The sequence below is a fragment of the Sphaerodactylus townsendi genome, linkage group LG03 (assembly GCF_021028975.2).
Source record: "Sphaerodactylus townsendi isolate TG3544 linkage group LG03, MPM_Stown_v2.3, whole genome shotgun sequence".
NCBI classification, from domain to species: Eukaryota; Metazoa; Chordata; class Lepidosauria; order Squamata; family Sphaerodactylidae; genus Sphaerodactylus; species Sphaerodactylus townsendi.
Window position 1 is genome coordinate 72,277,342 of NC_059427.1, and position 19,939 is coordinate 72,297,280.

General features: G+C 41.2%; 1 protein-coding gene across 1 annotated transcript; it reads left to right on the forward strand.

Moving 5' to 3' along the window:
* Positions 1-397: 397 nt before the first annotated feature.
* CDC23 (cell division cycle 23) lies at positions 398-16,030 on the forward strand. The gene is given in 16 exon segments (XM_048490548.1): positions 398-558; positions 907-979; positions 2,723-2,860; positions 4,339-4,381; positions 5,457-5,562; positions 5,753-5,885; positions 6,201-6,372; positions 6,465-6,562; positions 7,669-7,750; positions 7,893-8,046; positions 8,266-8,385; positions 9,034-9,109; positions 9,607-9,668; positions 10,030-10,108; positions 11,372-11,491; positions 14,489-16,030. Coding segments are annotated over 16 exon segments (1,755 nt in total). The 5' UTR covers positions 398-430; the 3' UTR covers positions 14,660-16,030.
* Positions 16,031-19,939: the final 3,909 nt, after the last annotated feature.

Genomic DNA, 19,939 nt, shown 5'->3' on the forward strand with positions numbered 1-19,939 from the left:
AACTGCATGCACGATGCAGCAAAACTCCGTAGTAATTTGCTAAGTAAGAACCCATCAATTGACAGGGTTAAAAAATATAAACAAGCATAATCTCCTGTCTTCTTATCCAAAAGTACTCTCTATCTCTCTTAGCAAATATATTGAAACAATTTGCCTTGCTTCTGCCTTATTTAATGTGCTATCAAGATCTGATCTAGTAGAGGCAGACCGAGGAAAGCAACGGTCCAAACGCATCGCATTCGCGCCTGTCATGCCTGCTGTCATCTTTCAGCCAATCACCATTTTCGAATTCTTTTGTTCTTAGACGAAGATCTCCGGAGGAGCAAGAGGCTGTTGTCCAATCGGAGCTAAGCTCTGCGTCTCGCGCGCTCTGAGTGGCCTCGAGATGGAGGAAGGGCTCTGATTGGCTGGAACTGGCCACTCTGGAAAGATGGCGGCGGCCACAGTTGGGGCTGGCTCCGTAAACGCGGATTTCTCCGATTTGCGCGGCATTAAGAAACAGCTGCTGGACGTGGCAGAACGAAGTCGAGAGCGCGGGCTGCAGCATAGTGGAAAGTGGTGAGGTTGGGTTAAGTGAAGTGTCGCCTTCGTCATTTTTCTTAGTTCAGTTCTAAACAGATTGGGCTATTGCGGGTCAAGAACGTCGAGGAGAGTGCATTATTATGAAAGTTAAATGCCTGTTTTTCGGGGTTGTAGAGGGATGATCGTCTAAATGTTGAATCAGCAAGTCTTACTTCTTCACGGGTTTGTCTCCATAGAAGTACCATATGGCACCACAGATCTTTTCTATGATATAAAGCGACGGTATGCTTCGTGCAGAGAGAGTGTGTCTGTGTGCAATAGGTTACTATGGATCAGGGCAGTGAAATTAGATGTTTCTTTAATATAGTGACGTTTTTGTTGCAGGGCATCAGAGTTGGCTTTTGCCCTAGACCCACTGCCACTGAATGAATTACCTCCTGCTCCTGTACTCACAGAGGTAAGGATAGTCCATAACAGTTTTTTGTAACAGTCCAACCTCACTTGACCCTGCCATTTTGTTGTGTACTGATGGTTGTTAAAACAACCTTGATGGTTGTTAAAACAATAATGTGAAATGAACTAATAGTCTCTGTACCACCGAGTCGTTCTGCAAAACTCAAAATTATTGATTGGTGACTTGTTTGCAGAAGGAAAGGGAAATATGAAGACTTAGTACAGAAGTGTCAAATTCATAAGGAGGGCTGAATATGTCATAAACGTGATTTTATTGGGCCTGGCTGGGCTGGAGGGAAGGGTTGCCATGACTGCTGAGTTCCCAGCAGGCTTGCCAGCCCAGATCAGCGTGGGGGTGAGGGGTGGCAGCTGCCACGGCTGTTGAGTCCACAGCTGGCTTGCCAGTCCAGAGCAGCACTGGAGTGGGGTTGGGTATCTCAGAACTGGGGGAAATGGTTGGTATTGGGATGGGTGGCTGCCTAAGCTGGCAAGGCCACAGAAGGCTTGGCAGCCCAGATTGACATTGGGGGCAACTGGGGAACAGGGTGAGGTGGATGCCTGTCCAGAATGACACTGGGGGAGGAGGTTAGCACTAAGGGGTGGCTGCCTCAGCTGGCAGGTCTGCTGTGGGCTGTCCAGCCTAGATTGGTATGGGGGGTGGCTTGCCAGGACAGGTTAGGTGGGGTGGGTTCTCAGACTGATGAGTCTGCAGTGGGATGACATGGCTGTCTGGACTGGGGAGACTGCAGCAGGCTCATGAGGCCAAATCAGGAAACGAGTGGGGTAGGTACCTGGACTAGTGAGCTCAGTTGTCTCGCGACCCCTGGGCTGCATCCTTAACACCCCTGAATTAGTACATACTAAATTTATGTGCACATTTTTATTTAACAGTGAGTAATTTGGACTAAATTTGACCAGGGTGATCCTTGCTTTGGTTCTATCAAGGTTAGATTACTATAATAATTTACAAGCCCTGTTTTCTGTGCCCTTATTTTCAGTGGTGAGGTGGGTGGTGACTAGAGACAAGGCACATTCTGTGGTGGCACCTTTCCTTTTGAGGCTCACCTGGCAACTACCCTTCTCTTTTTAAGGTGCCAGGCCAAAATATTTATCTAGACTTTTAATTAAGAGGTTATCTTTAATATTACTTCTGTAGTCTTTTAGCCTGGGATTTTTTTAGGAGTCTTATTTTGAGCTGCTTCATGTTTTGTGCTGCTTCATGCTCTGACTGGGTTTTTAATTGTTAACAACCATTATTGTATTTTCTTCTATTTTACTTCTTAATCTGCTAGGAGAAGACTTAGAAACTTTCTAAAGAAATACATACAAAAATGGTTTGTTGGTGTTTGTAGTTCTGTTGGAGAACTGTAAGTGTAGTCCAAAGGTTAAAGATACATTAATTTATAAATCCCTAATAATGTTGTAAATGAGTCATTAGTAAAAGAACCATAATTTTGTGCAAGCAGTGCCATTTCTCCGAACCTTTTCTTTAGATCTGTTTGCCCTCTGAGATTTGAGACAATGGCAAGCCCCAACAACTGAATTTAATTTTCTGTTAATTGTTGTGTAGAAGCTCAAATTTTGTTCTCCAGATAAGAGGAATTTGATCTGTGTAACTGGAGTACCCTCTCAGTTTTGATGTGAGGATGCTCCTGTACTGATGGTTTGAAATAAAAGAAAACCATTTGGTATCTTATTCTGGCAATTTTCTTTGAAATATAAGAGGTGTTTTCCCCCTTTTCCTTAGGAAGATGCTCGTGATTTGGATGCGTATACCCTTGCTAAATCTTACTTTGATTTGAAAGAATATGACAGGGCTGCCTACTTTCTGCGAGGCTGCAAGAGTCAGAAGGCCTATTTCTTGTATATGTATTCCAGATACTTGGTGAGTCAGTAAGATGAAGCAACCTGATCTCTTTCGTTTTTCTGGTTTTTATCAAGGACCCTGATTTCCAGCTTTTTCTTTTCCTTTTTTTGGTAGCACCATCTAGGGAACAGATAGAGGGGGAGTAGTTGCCTCACAGCCAGGGACAGCACCTAAGGAGGGGGAGTAGTTGCCTCACAGCCAGGGACAGCACAGACATGGTGCACTGCGCCACCATCTAAGAGACTTATTGTGGCTTGACCAGCAAGTGGACAATTATACTACCCCTTTCCCCATGGAAATGGCCTATGCAGCACAATGAGTTGCTCTGCTGATTTTGCTAGCGTACGTTTGCGCCAGCAGTTGAGGAGGTTCCTGGGCCAAAACGGCTCAGAAAGCCCACTAAAGCCAGCCCAACCCCCAGGAATCCCCTCTTCAGTGCGGGCTCCTACCTCAGAGGATTTTTTCTTCCAATGTCTGCACTGCTGCCCTCGGACTCTGCTGTGCAGTGCTTCAGTGCCAGTATTATTGTCCGTGTGCCAGTGTAAATGGTTCTTGCGCCAGTGCAAGTGGCATTTACTCTGGTACTGGGTTCACGCAGCCTCTTAAAACAGTCCCTGCCCTGGATTGCGCTATAAGTTATTTTCTTCTTTTTTGTTTCTTCTATCTGAGTGTCATGGACAAATTAAAATTCCATGCTATGAAACTGTCAGAGATGTGGGACAGAATGGAAACTTTTCCTGTACTTTATTTTTCCATGGAAACCTTTCAGTTTTTAAAGATTAATTGTTTCATAACATTAACAATGAGTGGATGCTATTGCCAATACAATGTTAGGCAAGTTGGCAGTTTCAGAATTTTAATTAATGACTTCCTGCTGGTTAATCCTAGAAATTGCATATTTTGTTAATGGGACTAGATGGGCATGGTATAACTGACAATTTTAGCTTTGATTTTGATATCTCCTCTCACATAGCAAAATAGATATTGTAGTTACCAATCTATCATATGACTATGAGATGCCTCAGTGACATCTCAGTGGGTGAGAGCTAAATTCTGCTAAAATAAACGGGCAACCACATCCATGATCTATATCTGCATGGTTAATATATAGATAGTTCCCATTTTCTTTCTTAAATTTAAACAGTGTAAGGGAAGCATTTTTATCGTCTTTCCATTTTTACAAGTGTTATTTGAATAGAAATAATTTTCCCTTAAAGATTGAATGTGTTTGAAAATAACATTTAAACCACACTAGATTTTTGTTCTAATTAGTGATTTCCTATGAAGAATGTGTTGCTGTTGGCACATAAAATTAACAGGAGGCACATTTATTGTATTAACTCAATATAAATAAAAATCAATATGCTGAATCAGGTCACGTTTTATTTAGAATACCAGATGATTTCTCTTAATATTTTCCAATTCTAATTTTTCTGGAAAAACTCTTTTATCACTAGAAATTGCTTCCTCTTAAAATTATTTTTTTCTGTGTGCAGTCAGGTGAAAAAAAGAAGGATGATGAAACAGTGGATAGTCTAGGTAAGGAATCAAAACAAATTTTCATCAATGTGGTTGTGGTACATATGTCATAACCTTTATACTTAAGATAGCAGTGACAATCTGCCCTGCTGTACTAGGAATTGACAAAATGCCACTTGTGGGATTGTACAAGGTTATGTGATACAGTAGAAGAGTGAAACAGGCAGAAGAAAAACCAGAAACAATGCCTCTATGCCTCATTTTACTTATTTTTCAACCATCATAGATCAGCTACATTGGTGCAAATCTGTGTTCTTAATTCTTGTGAGTAAGAAACAGACCATAGTAAAATGAGCCTGTACCACTTGTATCAAACAAGATGTTGTCATGCTTGCAAATTGTTTAGTGTGCTGAGGGAGATATGTACATGTTCTAAGAAGGGCAGGAATTGATAGGTCATGGTTTGTAAGCATTCTTTGGCTTCTGAGGTGCTTTAGTAACTGACAGAATGGGATTAAACATACAAAGTGAGTTTGATAGCTGTGCAGGTATCTAAATGTGCATCCTCTCACCACTATATCACACTAGTCTGCTTTGTATTACTGTATTCTATTGTGTTAATATTCCTGGAGAATATTAATGTTTAATTATCACATTCAACATTCTAATGAAAATAGTTCACAAAAGAGGTACTAGAATGTTGAGTTTTGGAAAAATTACTTACTGGTAGGTAAGGATAGCTGCTCACAATTTTTTTTTAAGATTGCATGGATTGCCTCTGAGGTGAATGTGACCATCATCAGGGACAGGTCTTCTCACATGTTATGTTCTTTAAGCCTGTTTGTCTACAATAATTATGTATATCTTGCATGGAAGATTTTGAATGTTTGGCTTAGAAATACAGAGCAAATAATGGCATCTAAAAGTACCAAATGGGGCTGATGTGAAACATGGAAGACTGACAGAATTCATCTGTATTGCTAAAAGGAGAGATCAGTGAATCGAAATCTATAGGTGTGGGTTATTGTAGCTGTTCATTCTAACCTCAAAATCTGTTCAGCATGTGCTAGTACTATACACATTTAGATTTTGTAGGTGTCAGTGGGGTGTTAAAGGCTGATTTCTTTCTTTGCAGGTCCATTAGAAAAGGGACAGGTGAAGAATGAGATTCTAAGAGAGTTACGGGTAGAGCTTAGCAAGAAACACAAAGCACGAGAGTTGGATGGATTTGGACTTTATCTGTAAGTATCAAAGATCTGCTTTGCTATACTGTGTGGGGAGTGCTGTACTTTGGTATCAACATATGGGAGTGGGATTGTGAAAGGAGCAGAGCTTTTTCTTGTTGTGTGCAAAATGTCAGATTAGAACACAGTGCTAGCATGCACACCCTCTTGTCTGGTTGTGTTTTTCTCGCTTTTTGCACCCTACCAGGTTTGGAGTGGTTTTGCGAAAGCTGGATTTAGTGAAAGAGGCCATTGATGTGTTTGTTGAAGCTACCCATGTTTTGCCGTTGCACTGGGGAGCCTGGCTGGAGCTTTGTAACTTGATCACAGACAAAGAGATGGTAATTTGTGGGTTATTCAGGTTGGTGGTGATGGTGGTAATAATTTCAGCTTCCTCCACCCCTTGACCCCACAGCCTTTAACTGTGCTATGGTTGTTATTGTTCTTGATTATATTCCTTATTCAAAAACATTCGGTTTGGCTAGCAAATCTTTGGTGGGTGAGTATAACTTGGAGTCATTCATCTTCATTCTTTCTCTGGGTCTATTCAAGTGAATGGGTGTATGACTCCTGTTCTTTGCTTTTCCTGTGGTACTTGGGACCTGCTCCAGTAATATTCTCTATGTGTCCCTCTTCTGTTTGGTCATTGTTGTTAGCTGAAGTTCCTGTCCTTGCCAGATACCTGGATGAAGGAGTTCTTCCTGGCACACGAAACACATAGCTGAAGAATAGCAGTGCCTCTGTAGAAGCCCCAGAGTCTCATTTTGTGCCTTTCCAAGAGCACCTACATTATCTCCCAGATTGCAGTAGCCTATCACAATATCCGAGGTCAGTGAACACTAGTTTAGGCCTGGATAATATTCTATTTGTTATTTTCTCCTTAGTTGCACTTGCTTTAGTGTGTGTCTTTGTTTCTCCAGATATTGATAAAGCTCTGTCCATCTTCAATGAACTAAGAAAGCAAGATCCTTACAGGATAGAAAATATGGACACCTTTTCTAATCTACTTTATGTCAGGGTAAGTATCGTTTTCTGTACATTTTCTTGAAATGTATCATATCTGCCTTACTTCAGTCATAAATGAACCACAGTGTAATAATTTGCATTCTGAATTTTTCATTCTATGTCTCCAGAACACTAACAACATGATTTTAAGAGTATTCCTTTTTGTGTCGAGTAGGATAGTTCCTATTAAGTTTGCTGAGAACTGCAAACTTAAAACGTATGGCCGTAAGGATATGTTGGGCATAAGCAGATATATTTGACCAGGATGACATAAAAATGTTAACTATAGCAAGGAATTGATGGAGTGATCAAACAGAACCAAGAAACAATAATCATCACATTGAGAATATACTAAAATGCTTAGAACTAGTTTGTTATGGCACTGTGGCGGATTCTGCACTGGCTGGGGCAGCGGCGTTCCACTGGAATATATGATGCCGGTGGAGCCCTGGGGCCCTTCACACAGCTTGGCAAGGAGAGAAGGTGAGTGTGGGGGAAAATGGAGGCGTTGAGAAGCAGCGCTTCCAAGGCAGTTCTGTTTGCATGGCACTGGCAGGGAAACAGCGTTTCCCCAGGAAAATCATGGCACTGCCTCGATTCAGAGGCGGTGGCCGTGCAAACAGCACCCCTGGAATGGTTTTTTACGCTGTTTTTCACCCTTGTGGAATCCGCCTGTGAGTGTTAGATGCAATTGCCTGAAGTGTTTGGTGGTCAGTATTGCTTATGGCTTCCAGATTTCCCAAGTCACTAATATTTTGGTTCCTTTTTTCATTCCTGCTTAAGTATTACAGTAATGGGACTGAGCTACTTTATCTTTAAAATAGTGTTACATTATAAGAGATACCTGATATTAGTTTATACTGTAGTCTCTATTTGATCCTTGTGTTTTGAGTGACTTTATCATCCAGTAGGAAAGATAACAACATTATTTCACTAGGCCTCATTTTGATAGCTGCAGTTTTGAAGGTTCTGGGTCTCTGGAAGCAACTTATTGGAATACTCCTTACCAAATGCCAAAGTAGAATCTCAGAGTTGTTTGTCCTTCACTGCCCATGCAAGGATTTTGGAAGGCTATGATTCCATTCCCTTGTTCTTGTGCTTATCACCTTCTTTCACTAGAGTATGAAACCCGAACTGAGCTATTTGGCTCACAACCTGTGTGAGATCGACAAGTACCGTGTTGAGACCTGCTGTGTGATTGGTGAGGGACTTCTCTTCACACTTATTTAAAGGGGGATTGGAGGAAGTGGCTTGATTCTTTTTTAACATGATGTGTTAGTAGTGCTATTGGTTCCAGCTCTTATATGTCCTTTTGCTCATTGGCAATTTTGCCTTTGCTGTAGGCAACTACTATAGTTTGCGCTCCCAGCATGAGAAAGCAGCCCTCTACTTCCAGAGAGCATTGAAACTGAATCCTCGGTATCTTGGAGCGTGGACTCTCATGGGACATGAATACATGGAAATGAAGAACACATCAGCAGCTATTCAGGCATACAGGTTTGACAGAGGAGCAGAAGATGTGTAGCTCTGGCTTGTGCTAAGTGTAGGCAGTGGCTTACTTAGATCCTTTTCCAATAGTATCTCCTGTTCCTTTCCTTCTGACTAATCTGTTTGTTCCATCTTACAGATTCAGACCAATATATACATTTAATTGTCTATCTCCATGAGTGCCATCTACCTTACACTTTCAAAAAAGTCCTTTCCCTCTTCTCATAGACATGCCATAGAAGTAAACAAAAGAGACTACAGAGCGTGGTATGGTCTGGGGCAAACATATGAGATCCTCAAGATGCCATTTTACTGTCTCTATTACTATCGACGGGCCCATCAACTCAGGTAAAATTACCCAATATAATTATACTTCTTACCAGCCACATCTGGTTCTTCCTACCACTGTTGGTGTGGAAGTCAGATTACTATGAACTAACTAAGGTTTTTATTTGGAGCCTCCAACAATGTTAGTGATGTGCCTTGCTGTGGCCATCTGCCATTCATAAATCTTGCTGTGGATTCAATAGAGAAGGAAATGTTAACTGTCATTTAAAAATCACTACAACACTGATTTTCATTTTATAGCAAAATTTTGGCACACTGTACAACTTCCTGCATCTTCATACTTTTTGTGGGCAATATCCTGACTCTAGTACACTAAGTTTTTAGACTTTTTTTGGTTACCAGTTCTGAGCTTCTGGGAAAAGTGAAATAAATTTGTATTAAAAACTAAATTTGGGCGGGGGGGGGGTGGCAGGGGGAGGTCCAAATATTAAAGAAAGAGAGAGAGCTTAAAAAATAACATTTGAGTGGCAAAGTTTGGATTTTTTGGGACCATGTCCTGGATGGTTTACTCTCTGGTACTGGAGCATAGAAGAGAGAACTTGGTGTATTAATGAATTTTGGGATGAGATATAGATTAGTCTAAGATAACTTTGCAGTTCTGAGTTTGTCGGGTCTTTCGTCAGCTCTCCTGTCCTCTGTTGTTTGCAGACCAAATGATTCTCGTATGCTGGTTGCTCTTGGAGAATGTTATGAGAAATTAAATCAGCTGGTGGAAGCTAAAAAGGTAAAAACTCAGAATATGTGGGATCTTATGCCATGAATTTTAAGGGTTTTAACTAGAATAGACTTTTACATTCAGTATTTCAAAAACTTTTGTACTGTGTTCCTCTTGCTGTTCTTTCATGAGAATAAATTGGTAAATGTAACTTTGTTTGGCTGGACCATATAAATCACAATATCAGTTTTTGGTATCTTTCACCAATGGATGCTTTTTAAAGTAAATTTCCATGACCTCACTGTGCAATAGGGATTTGTCATTCAGATAGCTTCCTTGTTGGCTTCAGTCCTAAGAGTTCCAAAAAGGATGGTGAGATGCTGTTTTCTCCCTTAGAACTCTTTAAGTTATATTGGAGTTACAACAATAGAATAATTCCAGTGTTATGGTGTCATTGATGTGTGTTATTCTGTCACCTCTGATAGAAGGAGAGAGTGGAGGTGTGATTATTGCCTCTATTCTGGACTAAACCCTTCACATTCGTTTTGACTGTTCTTTCTTGACAGTGTTACTGGAGAGCATATGCTGTGGGGGATGTTGAGAAAATGGCATTGGTGAAACTAGCAAAGTGAGTAGTGACTGGTGTTTTTTACAGTTTCTAATTGTGTTTGACTTCAGGATTGGTCTCCAGTAATATTAGCATGCAATGCTGTTCACCTGAATTTACAAATGCAGTCTTGAAAATGCTTTGATATGGCAAACTCAAGTATTTATGCATTCCTTTAACAGTGTAAAGTACTATTTGGCCCAATGAATGGGGGTTCATATCTGACAAACTCCATGGGTTCAGTTCTGCCTTATAATGAGATGTAGAGTTCAGATCTGTAAACTCCATACTGAAAGAGAGTAATAGGTAGATTCTGTTCTAGTGGGTAGGAGCAAGTGTTTGTGTATCATATAACCAAGGACAATCTTTCCTCCCTTTATAGGCTTCATGAACAGATGAATGAATCAGAACAAGCTGCTCAGTGCTATATTAAATACATCCAAGATATCTATTCTTGTGGGGTGAGTCAGATCTAACATGACTTTAGAAATGAAAAAGACAAGGATATATGACCCAGGGGGGAAACTCTGGGTGAGCATAGTCTACCTAATTATCATTTTGTGTGGATTATTTATCCTTTCACTTGTGTTAGATTCTCAGTATTTAACAAAAGTCCTGTAGCACCTGAAATACTAACAATATTTATTTCAATAAGAGATAAACATTGACACCACTGGAAGTTTATTTTACTATAACAGAAAATAAAATTCCAGTGGTGTCAATGTTTATCTCTTATTGAAATAAATATTGTTAATATTTAAGGTGCTCCTGGACTTTGGAAAAAGATATTCTGTCATAAATTGTCACCCGAACCCTAATGCTAACCCCAAACCTGACAATGACCGTGGCCCTAGTCCGAGTCTGCGCCCTAGTACTCAATGGAACCCTTACCCGCATCTTAGTCCCTGCCCCAGCCTTAACCTTAACCCTAACTTGGTCTTAAAAAATAATGTATTCAATCATAAATTTTCATCTGAATCCTTACTGTGACCCAAAACTTGATATGGACCATAGCCCTAGTCCTAGTCCGTGTCCTAGAATGCAATGTAACCCTAATGTGAATCTGATCCCTGCCCTTCACTTAACCCTATCACTAGATTTGTTTTTTAAAAAATCATTCCATGATAAATTGTGACACTAAGGCTAAACCGAAATCTGAAACTGACCATAGTCCTAGTCCTACTCCTCGACCCAGAGCTCAACATAATCCAAGTTGGTGCCCAAGTTCCTGCCCTAGCCTTAACCCTAACTTATGTTTTTTGGGGAAAAAATCAGTCATAAATTGTCACCCAAACCCTAACTCTGCCCCAAAACCTGACACGGACCATAGGCCTAGTCCTATTCCATCCCCTAGAACGTAATGAAACCTTAACTCAAATCCAATCCCCTGCCCTAGACTTAACCCTAACTTTGTTTTTAAAAAATCATTCCGTGATCAATTGTGACACACTTAACTGAAATCTGAAACTGAAGCTCTAGTCCTTGCCCCAGAGCTCAACCTAACCCGAGCCATAGCCTGAGTTCCTGCCCTAGCCTTGACCCTAACCCTAACTTATGTTTTTGGAAAAAAAATATTCAGTCATAAATTGTTACCCGAACCCTAACGCTAACCCCAAAACTAACAGTGACCGTAGCCCTAGTCCTAGTCTACGCCCTAGAACTCAATGTAGTCTGAATTCCACCTGCAGTACGGCCAAAATCTAAATGTCCTTATCCTGCTCTAGGAAATAGTGGAACATCTAGAAGTGAGTACTGCCTTCCGCTATCTGGCACAATACTACTTCAAGTGCAAACTGTGGGATGAAGCTTCAGCCTGTGCCCAGAAATGCTGCGCATTCAATGACGTGAGTTCACATTGGGTCTTTGGTAGATTACTTTACTGGAAACTTTTGTCTCCCTTACATGTTGTCCATAGTGATCTTTGTTACCATCTTGACGTCATTCTCAATAATATAAAGGCTATTTGTGTATGGTTAGAGCAAACATTCCATACAACACCAGCATTGGTCAAGAGTGTTATGGGAAAAAATGATACCTTTCCTTGCTGGGAACTCCCTTAGACCCATGGTGGCGAACCTTTGGCACTCCAAATGTTATGGACTACAATTCCCATCAGCCCCTGCCAGCATGGCCAATTGTGGTCCATAACATCTGGAGTGCCAAGAATTGTAGTCCATAACATCTGGAGTGCCAAAGGTTCGCCACCACTGCCTTAGACCAAGGGTTCATCATCAGTCTTCTGTTCATCCCCACACTGGGATTGCTCAGATGCAGGCCAGCCTTAGGTGAAGTTCTAGAGCTTCAACACTTGAGGGCACACACGTGGCCATTGGTCTCATGCGCATTCCCTCTCAAATGGCTACTTGACCAACAACTAACGCCCTCTACCCTCAGTTTCTTTGTTGCCACAGATGGGAAAAGTTTTTCAGAGCATCTCTCTTCAGCTGAGCTCCAGTTCTCCCCACTTCTTCCAATGTAATACTAGGGCAATAACCAAATCCCTTACAATCAGCCTGGTATCACCCGTGCAGTCTAGCACATGGGGAAGAGAAATGTTAAGAGAAATATCCCAGAGTAATAGATTGTACTAAGTGAAACCAAAAAGTTATTATTAAAAGGTTTATTGTTAAAAAGAGAGAGCGCGGGGGGGGGGGAAGCGTGGCTGGGTTAGAAAAGGGTGGAAAAAGGCAAAACAAAAATACAGGGAAAAACACAGCAACAGCAACAGCACAGATTCAAATGAATTCCAACAAGCTGGAAATCTGATAAAAGTCTCACAGTAGAATGTTGGGAAGACAAAATCAGAAAATATGCTTCTATGGCCAAATTAACTAATCTTGTAAATTGACACTCAAAACATGAATTTGATGAGAAATGGAGTCTTTCCTTTTTATACAAATCTGAATCAACTATGAAAAAACAAGATAAGTCAAGGATTGAAAATTAATAATGTCTAAGATATAATAATTGGACTAGTAAAAATGCTTTGGAGCAAACAAATGACAAATATTCTAAGACCTTATAAGGTCTCTCTAGTAATCAAAAAATGCTCTTTTGGGATCCATTATGTAATATGTACTTAATATAATGGTGGGTATATATCTTTTATGTTGTAATATCAACTATTTTCTATTATTTTTTCTGATCTGTTTAATGTATGCTAGAAAATAATAATAAGAATATTAAACACAGGTTTAAACAAAAAGCAATATAGTTGCACATTGCTTCTGCTGTAGCTGGTTCCTTGTGGTAACAAAAAGTTGGAGTTCCAAACCCCTACTCAACTTCCTGTGGACACAGTTTCCATAGAAGATGGAGAACTGAAGACCGGGAAAAACACCCAAAGTGCAGATATTTATGCTAAATGGAGTTGGTCCTAAATGAGCCTCCTTTCTAAGATAAAGAGTGAATTTCTTCAGTCCCACATGAATCCCTATTTCTAATATCAGAGCTACTTTTGCCAATCAGAGCCATACCCTGTAGTCATCCCCGCAGGGTCGTCGCTAAGGAAGAGGCGAGACGCGGAGGTTTCATCTGGTGGAGATCGCCAGCAGCGGGAGCGCGGGGGTCCGTGTTCCTAGCGAGTCTCCCGCATGCTGGTTCCTGGCACCTTTTATTATGATTCTCATGGGGGCGTGTAGAAGGGCGGAACGGGAGAGTCCGGGAGAGCGGGAGATCATCATGTGATGCATGATCTCACCTGGCTGCTACGTGCGGAGAGGAGCGTAAGCGTCTGGGCCTAATCCTCACCTGGGGGCAAGACCATTGTCCCTTTGTCCGACGCCTCGTGACTGAGCTTCAGTGATAGTTCATGACCTGTGACTCATAGGGGATGAGGAGTGGGGGTGCGGTGGTAACCCAGAAGGTCAGAGGGATGAGCTTGGTGTGCCAACGTTCTACCACGGTGCTGCTGGGTCAGCAGTGCATTACTACAATACCCCACCTCCATCAAGTACCTGGTAATGACTCAGAACTTTCATGGTAAATATCTGTCCATTGTAAACTGGTTTGTCCTTTGTCCAAAAGAAATCAGCAGTACAATCCAGAACAGAGTTACTCCAGTCTAAACCCATTGACTTCAGTGGGGTTAGACTGGAGTAACTGTTCTGGATTGCCCTGTAAGTCCAGATGCTCTAGGTAGGACACCTGAATGTTATTAATTTCCTCATACAAAGGAAGTTGGTTAAGTACAGGAGTTCTAGCAGATAATAACTATATTACTTTTACCTGGTTAAAACCTGAGGGAAGTCTGATACCTACTGTACAAACTGTTCCTGATCAGGGAAGAAGTTGTGACTCTCTGCATGTTAAGCAGAGGCTCTACCACTTGAGATGTAGCCCCTTCCCCCTACATCAAGAGAAAGGTGGGGGAAGATCACCTCCATTAACTCCTTCCATTAATTTTTACAGCCTGTTATGCTCCTATGCTGTTTTTTCTTGTTGTCTGACTGGCTGTTCTGATTGGGTTGATATCAGCTTTATTTGCTTGTAATATATTTTTATGTTCTAAGCCACTTCTAGCAAATTCTATGGAGAAGTGGTTAAGAAATGCTCAAAAATGTGGAGGCTGGTCAATTATTTAAATCTAAATCATTGTCTTTGTATTGGAGTCTTGAAAAAAATGTTTGTTCAACATTTACAACCCTCCTACTAATTCCTAATGACTAAGGTGATTTGCACTGTATTTACTAGTAAAATATAAAATAGCCAACACCACTGAAACAAAAATGGTTTGTGCTGCATGCAAGAGAACTGGTATTGCTGAGGAAAAGTTAACATAGCATATTTTGTTATAGTATCTGTTTTACCCTTTTGTAAATGCAGTTTTCTTTCTCCTCTAGACACGAGAAGAAGGGAAGGCTCTCTTGCGGCAAATCTTACAGCTACGCAACCAAGGGGAAACGTCATCCACGGAGATTGCCACACCTTTTTTCCTCCCTTCCTCGCTATCTGCTAACAATACTCCAACACGCCGTGTATCTCCACTAAACTTGTCGAACATTACACCATAAATGGTTCCTGCTGGGTAGACCATCTGAAAACCTGATTTTGCTTGGCACGTCTCTAGGGAAGGGTCTCAATTGAGTGCTGTCTTCATTAGAGGACTGAACGCTGACATTGTTGAGGATAGCTGATGTACTGCTCAAAAGATGAGTGGCACAGATTGAGCCTCTGTATGGAGTGAACTGCTTTTAATCAGCCACCTTTGTATTAGTAGGATACTTCAGTATAAGAGACTTCTTTCCCTGTGTTGAAATTTAGTTGGAATTCCTCCTCTGCCAGTGTTATTTTCACTATATCCCATTTCAAGGCATCATAACCACATGCTTTAACAGTCCAGCACAAACAGATTGGTTCTCATTGGAAGGGTAAATAGTGCCTTACACTAAATTGAGACAGAAGGAATAAATCATTACACCTCTACACTCTCATCTGTTTGCTGGGTGCTTCTGAGTTTTGAAGCAGAGCAGTTGTCTTTTGCTAGCTGGGAAGAAAAAAATCCATGCAAAAGGAGATGGGAGGAGAAGATGAGTCATAGCGCAAGTGTTGTTTCTGTGGACAACAAGTGCATTTGGGGCAATGTAAGAGGGCAAGGATGGGGGAAAGGCCAACAATTGTATATGAGTTTAGCCTGCGTTGAAGCTGTTGTGCAGCTTTATGATGCAGCCTAATGTGATAATGCAAGTAAAAGATGGCCTATCAACATTTCTTTAAGCTCCAAGTACAGTGTTCTCATTTGTTTCATTTACGCTGACTGTAGAAAGACCAGCTCTATCTGGAGAGGAAAACATTTCAGTTGCCCTTTTGTCTCTCAGGGACACTTATTTGGAGCATCCATGGTTCACTTCTCTCAACTGGGAACTGGTGCGTGGTAGAGCAGTGCTGCACCAGGGTGCGTATTTCAAATGCTGAATATGATCTTGCAAACTAAAATAATGGTTGTGATCAATTTTCATTGCAACAGACTAGTATAATGGAACAACAATTATATATGGCTTTGCAGCACCAAAAAAGAAAAGAGTTCAGGCTTGCAGAACAAAGACATTGTATGTGTTTTAATGGCTGACTTCCTAGTATAATTAAGAAACCTTATTTGGTTTCATTCACCGTTACATTTTTATCAATGTTGTTGTCCTTTTTTTGTGAAACAAATATGGCTTCTTTGTGTACAGCAGAGAGGTTACAATGGTTTGTCTTACTTTATTGATTTCATCTGATTCATTTTTATTCTGCTTTTCATCATTCCCCACCCTGCCCCGTGAGCAGGCACTCACTGGCCATATTTTCTACTTGCCACCTATATAGGAAACAACCATCATGAGGTAACCTATAATGGTCAGATTAATCAGACCTATTAATAAAAAGGAACACAATTCTTTAAACAGTTTTATGTTGTTGCTTGTAAACGTCAGTTTACATCAGTGGATGGATAGAACACTGCAAGCTGTTTTGTGTTTAACGGAGCCCCACCATCCACTAACCAGGCATAAAATGGCAGTTCATGGGGCAAAGCTAGACATAAGACAGGGAGGTGGGTGGATATTGTCAGAAAAATGTCTTTTTCTTTTAAACATTCACAGAAAAGTTTTTACAACTTACCTTTCTTCAAGCCCCATCCAAAGGTGGGAGCCAAATCATGCTACACACCTGTTCTGGCAGATTTGCCCTCCCTGGGGTAAGCCCAGCAGAGGGGAAGAAATGTTGGCAGGTGGCAGTTGCTGTGCCCCCCCCCCCCCCAGCGCATCAAACCTCCCACACTGCTGCTATCCATGTTGATGCAGTGGGGATGTTAGGAGGATGGAGGTGACGTTAGTCTGCTTCCTCCCTGGTTTTGCACCAGTTACACAATGACTATGTCACCTTTTGGGTAGCATAAGTTCATTAAGCCCAATGAAGGCTTTCTAGCTGCAAGGTTTTTTCTTTGTTGTTGGTCTTTCCACGCCACTGGGAAGCCCTCTTGGCCGTTACAGTGCCATGTCCCACTGCTGGGGCTCTGGATTGGGTTGCCGTTCTCCCTAAGCATCCTTCTCATGGTACAAATAGAATTAAGGGACAGGTGGCTTCAGAAGATAGGTTCAGGAAAGGAATTAACTAGGAACAATTAATGAACCATAAGAATATTAAAATTGCAGTTGAAGAAAGGAATTATATTTTTATTTATTTTTCGATTTATAAACCGCCCATCCCCAATTATAGGACAGCAAATATGAGATCTATTGACTATAAAGGAAGCTATGGCTCTCAGTCTGCAAGACCTGAGCAAGGCTGTTAATTATAGGATGTTTTGGAGGACATTGGTTCATAGGGTCACCAGAAGTCAGAAGTGTCTTGACAGCACTTTGTGCATGCGCACACAAATTGTGGGAGCATTTAAAAAATACAAAACAAAAATCACTAACATTTAAGGAAAGAGTTGCCTTTTAAACCTGGGGAACACTGAAGCCGGTACAGAAGTACCTCCCATAAAGCGTTTCATTATAATGATTTTTGTCCTGGCTGTAGGAGGGTTGAAAGTGATGCAGCATTGCTGCAGGTGGGATAGTCCCTAATGCGTTTGGATATCTGTAAAAGATGAACATGCCTGAGAATGGGGCCTCAGTAGGCATGGTGGGGTGACAGAGACTGGGACTGTCACTCTCCCAGAAGGGAGGCCATACTTGGAGGGTGACCAGGGGTTCTTCCCAAGATGCCTGGAGCTTAACAGAGGCAGTTGTGTGCACTTAACTCTTGCACCTGTAGCCTCCCAACAGACCAAAACAGACCTGCTCCTGCAGCTCCAGCTGATTTCAGATGCTGAAAATACTGCCAGGGAGGCTCAGGAGCTGCTCCTTCCTCTGCACCAGTCTCTTATCAGAATTGAGCTCATCTGTGCTTTAAACAGGAGTTGCCCCTGGGACTTGCAACAGCAACATCTGGTTTAGTTTGCTTCTTAGCATTCAGTTTTCAAGGGTATAATTACCCAAATCACTAGCAAAAGCATCTCCTTGCTAATACAGAGAAAAAAACATACATTTTAGGGTGAAATTATAATTGTGATCTTTTATCGTATGTATACTGGAGTTGAGATAAAGACCAGTGTTTAGAAGGATGAGGGGGAATAAGTTTTTCAAAAATAAAAATACATTTTTATTTTGTTAACAGAAGAGAAAATAGGTTTAAAGGTGTGAGCAGTTTGCAACGTAACAATGGTAATTTACAGAACGGAAAGATGCTGGAAAGCAGTTAAAGCCCTTTGCTAGCAAGCTGCCTGCTTATAGAAGGACAACAGAAGGGGGGAGAATTAAAAATAGAAAAGCCTGGTCTCTTGCAAGAAGGATGAAGGGTTCTTTGGCAATGATCAGAGAATGAAATTGACCTGATAGGAGAAAGAGCACTTTAAAGTGGGTCTCTATAGTGGAGAAGCAGAGAAGCCAACTGTGGAGCTGGCGTAACCGGATGAATTCCAAACCAGCTACAAAAAGTTGGAGCTAAGGAGTAACTTCTTATACAACTTTGCCAAGAATGGGGGGGAGAAAGGGTGTTGGCATGAGAGGTGGACTAGTTTGAAAAGCAAGTCTTTGTCAGCATTGCAAAGGGGAGTTTTCCCCTTTTTTGCACTACAATATTCTTTTGGGGAGTCTGAAAGGTTAGATATCTCAAGTATCTGAAATATCTGGATGGTTATTTTACATGATTGAATCAGAAACATTCCTGCCCAGCCATTAAAATAAGGAGGAAAGAGCTGAGATGGACCATTGTTTATTGTTTTAGATATTTGGGTGGTTGCCTTAGATTGAATTACCAGGGAGGAGCCTCTGAGGTCCTTGGGGGAAATAGCCCTCCAGTTGACTCCCACCAGAGATGGGCTTTTGCATGATTTATGGATGAACTCATCAGTGGTAGGAAATAGTGCCTTTCCTTGCTGGGAAACTCCCTCGTTAGATTAAGGGGTCTCTGGAAAATACTCTGGTAATGTACCACCACTCAGGACTTTCTGAGAATCTCTAGATCGTCCTACTCTTCCAACGCAATACTAGGACAATAACAAAATCACTTATAATCACCTTGGTAGTACCCATGCAGCCTAGCACATTGGGAAGAGATTAAGAGAAATAGCCCAGAGTGATAGATTACACTAAATGAAGCTAAAAATATTTATAAGAAGATTTATTGTTAAAAAAAAATAAAAAGAGAGGAAAGGGAAAAGCTGGTTGCCACTCTGAGCCTGGCCTTTGGCTGGGAAGACTGGGGTAGTATGTTTAATAAAATAATGGATCCAGAAAGGGTGGAGAAGGCAAGACAAAAACGCAGGGAAAAACACAGCAACCACACAGATTCAAACAAAAAGCAAAACAGTTGTGCTGAGCTAAGCACATTATGCTTCAACTCCTCCCTTAGAGCTCCTGCTGAGTTCCTTGTGGTAACAAAAACTTGAAGGTATCCTAAACCCTTTCCTGTGGACCTGATTTATGCAAAAGACTGAAAACTGAAGACAAGGGAAAATCCCAAATGTGCAGCTATTTATGCTAAATGGAGCTGGACCTAAACCAGCCTCCATTCTAAGACTAACAAGTGGATTTCTCCAATCTCAGGCAAATCCCCATCTTTGCTGTCAGAGGCTACAGTCAGAGCCATATCTCACCTCCATCAAGCACTCCGTAATGGCTCTTCATTTTTATAACTGTAACTGGTTTAAACTGGCTTGTCCTTTGTCCCAAAGGGATCAAGTCTGCCAGGACGGTCCAATGTGGGATGGATCTAAATACATTTACTGTAATGTAATCCAAGGGCCTCCAGATGTTCTAGATGGGACTCTTGAGTCTTGGCTAGTTTTAGGAGCTGCCCCACATTCCTTAATGTCTTCAGTGTGACTCACTCTCATTTTTATATTGATTTAATAGACTCCTTTCATTGCTAAACCCATGCTAAGATGTGCATGTGTGCAGGGGGGCTTAAATGCTACCAAAAACCAGGGCCTCAGGGACATCCATAATCAGTTTAAACAGATATTACTGTATCTAATTTGTTGATGTATTCATATGTATAAGAACAGCAGCTTGTGCATTTGAGCAAATTCTTAGCTTTTTCACTTCAGTATAAAAACCAGATTAACAGCCTGATTCTATGCAAATTAATTCTTAGAAGAGTTATCAACCTGAAGTGACAATGTACATTATCACCAACTCCCCAAAGATAGTTGGACCTACCGGGAATCCCTACTCTAGCCCTTCTGGGTCTAAACAACAAACCAAACTAAAAGGTTACACACTCACAAGGTGATTCCCAAAGCAAATTACTTCAGTAGCTGCAGC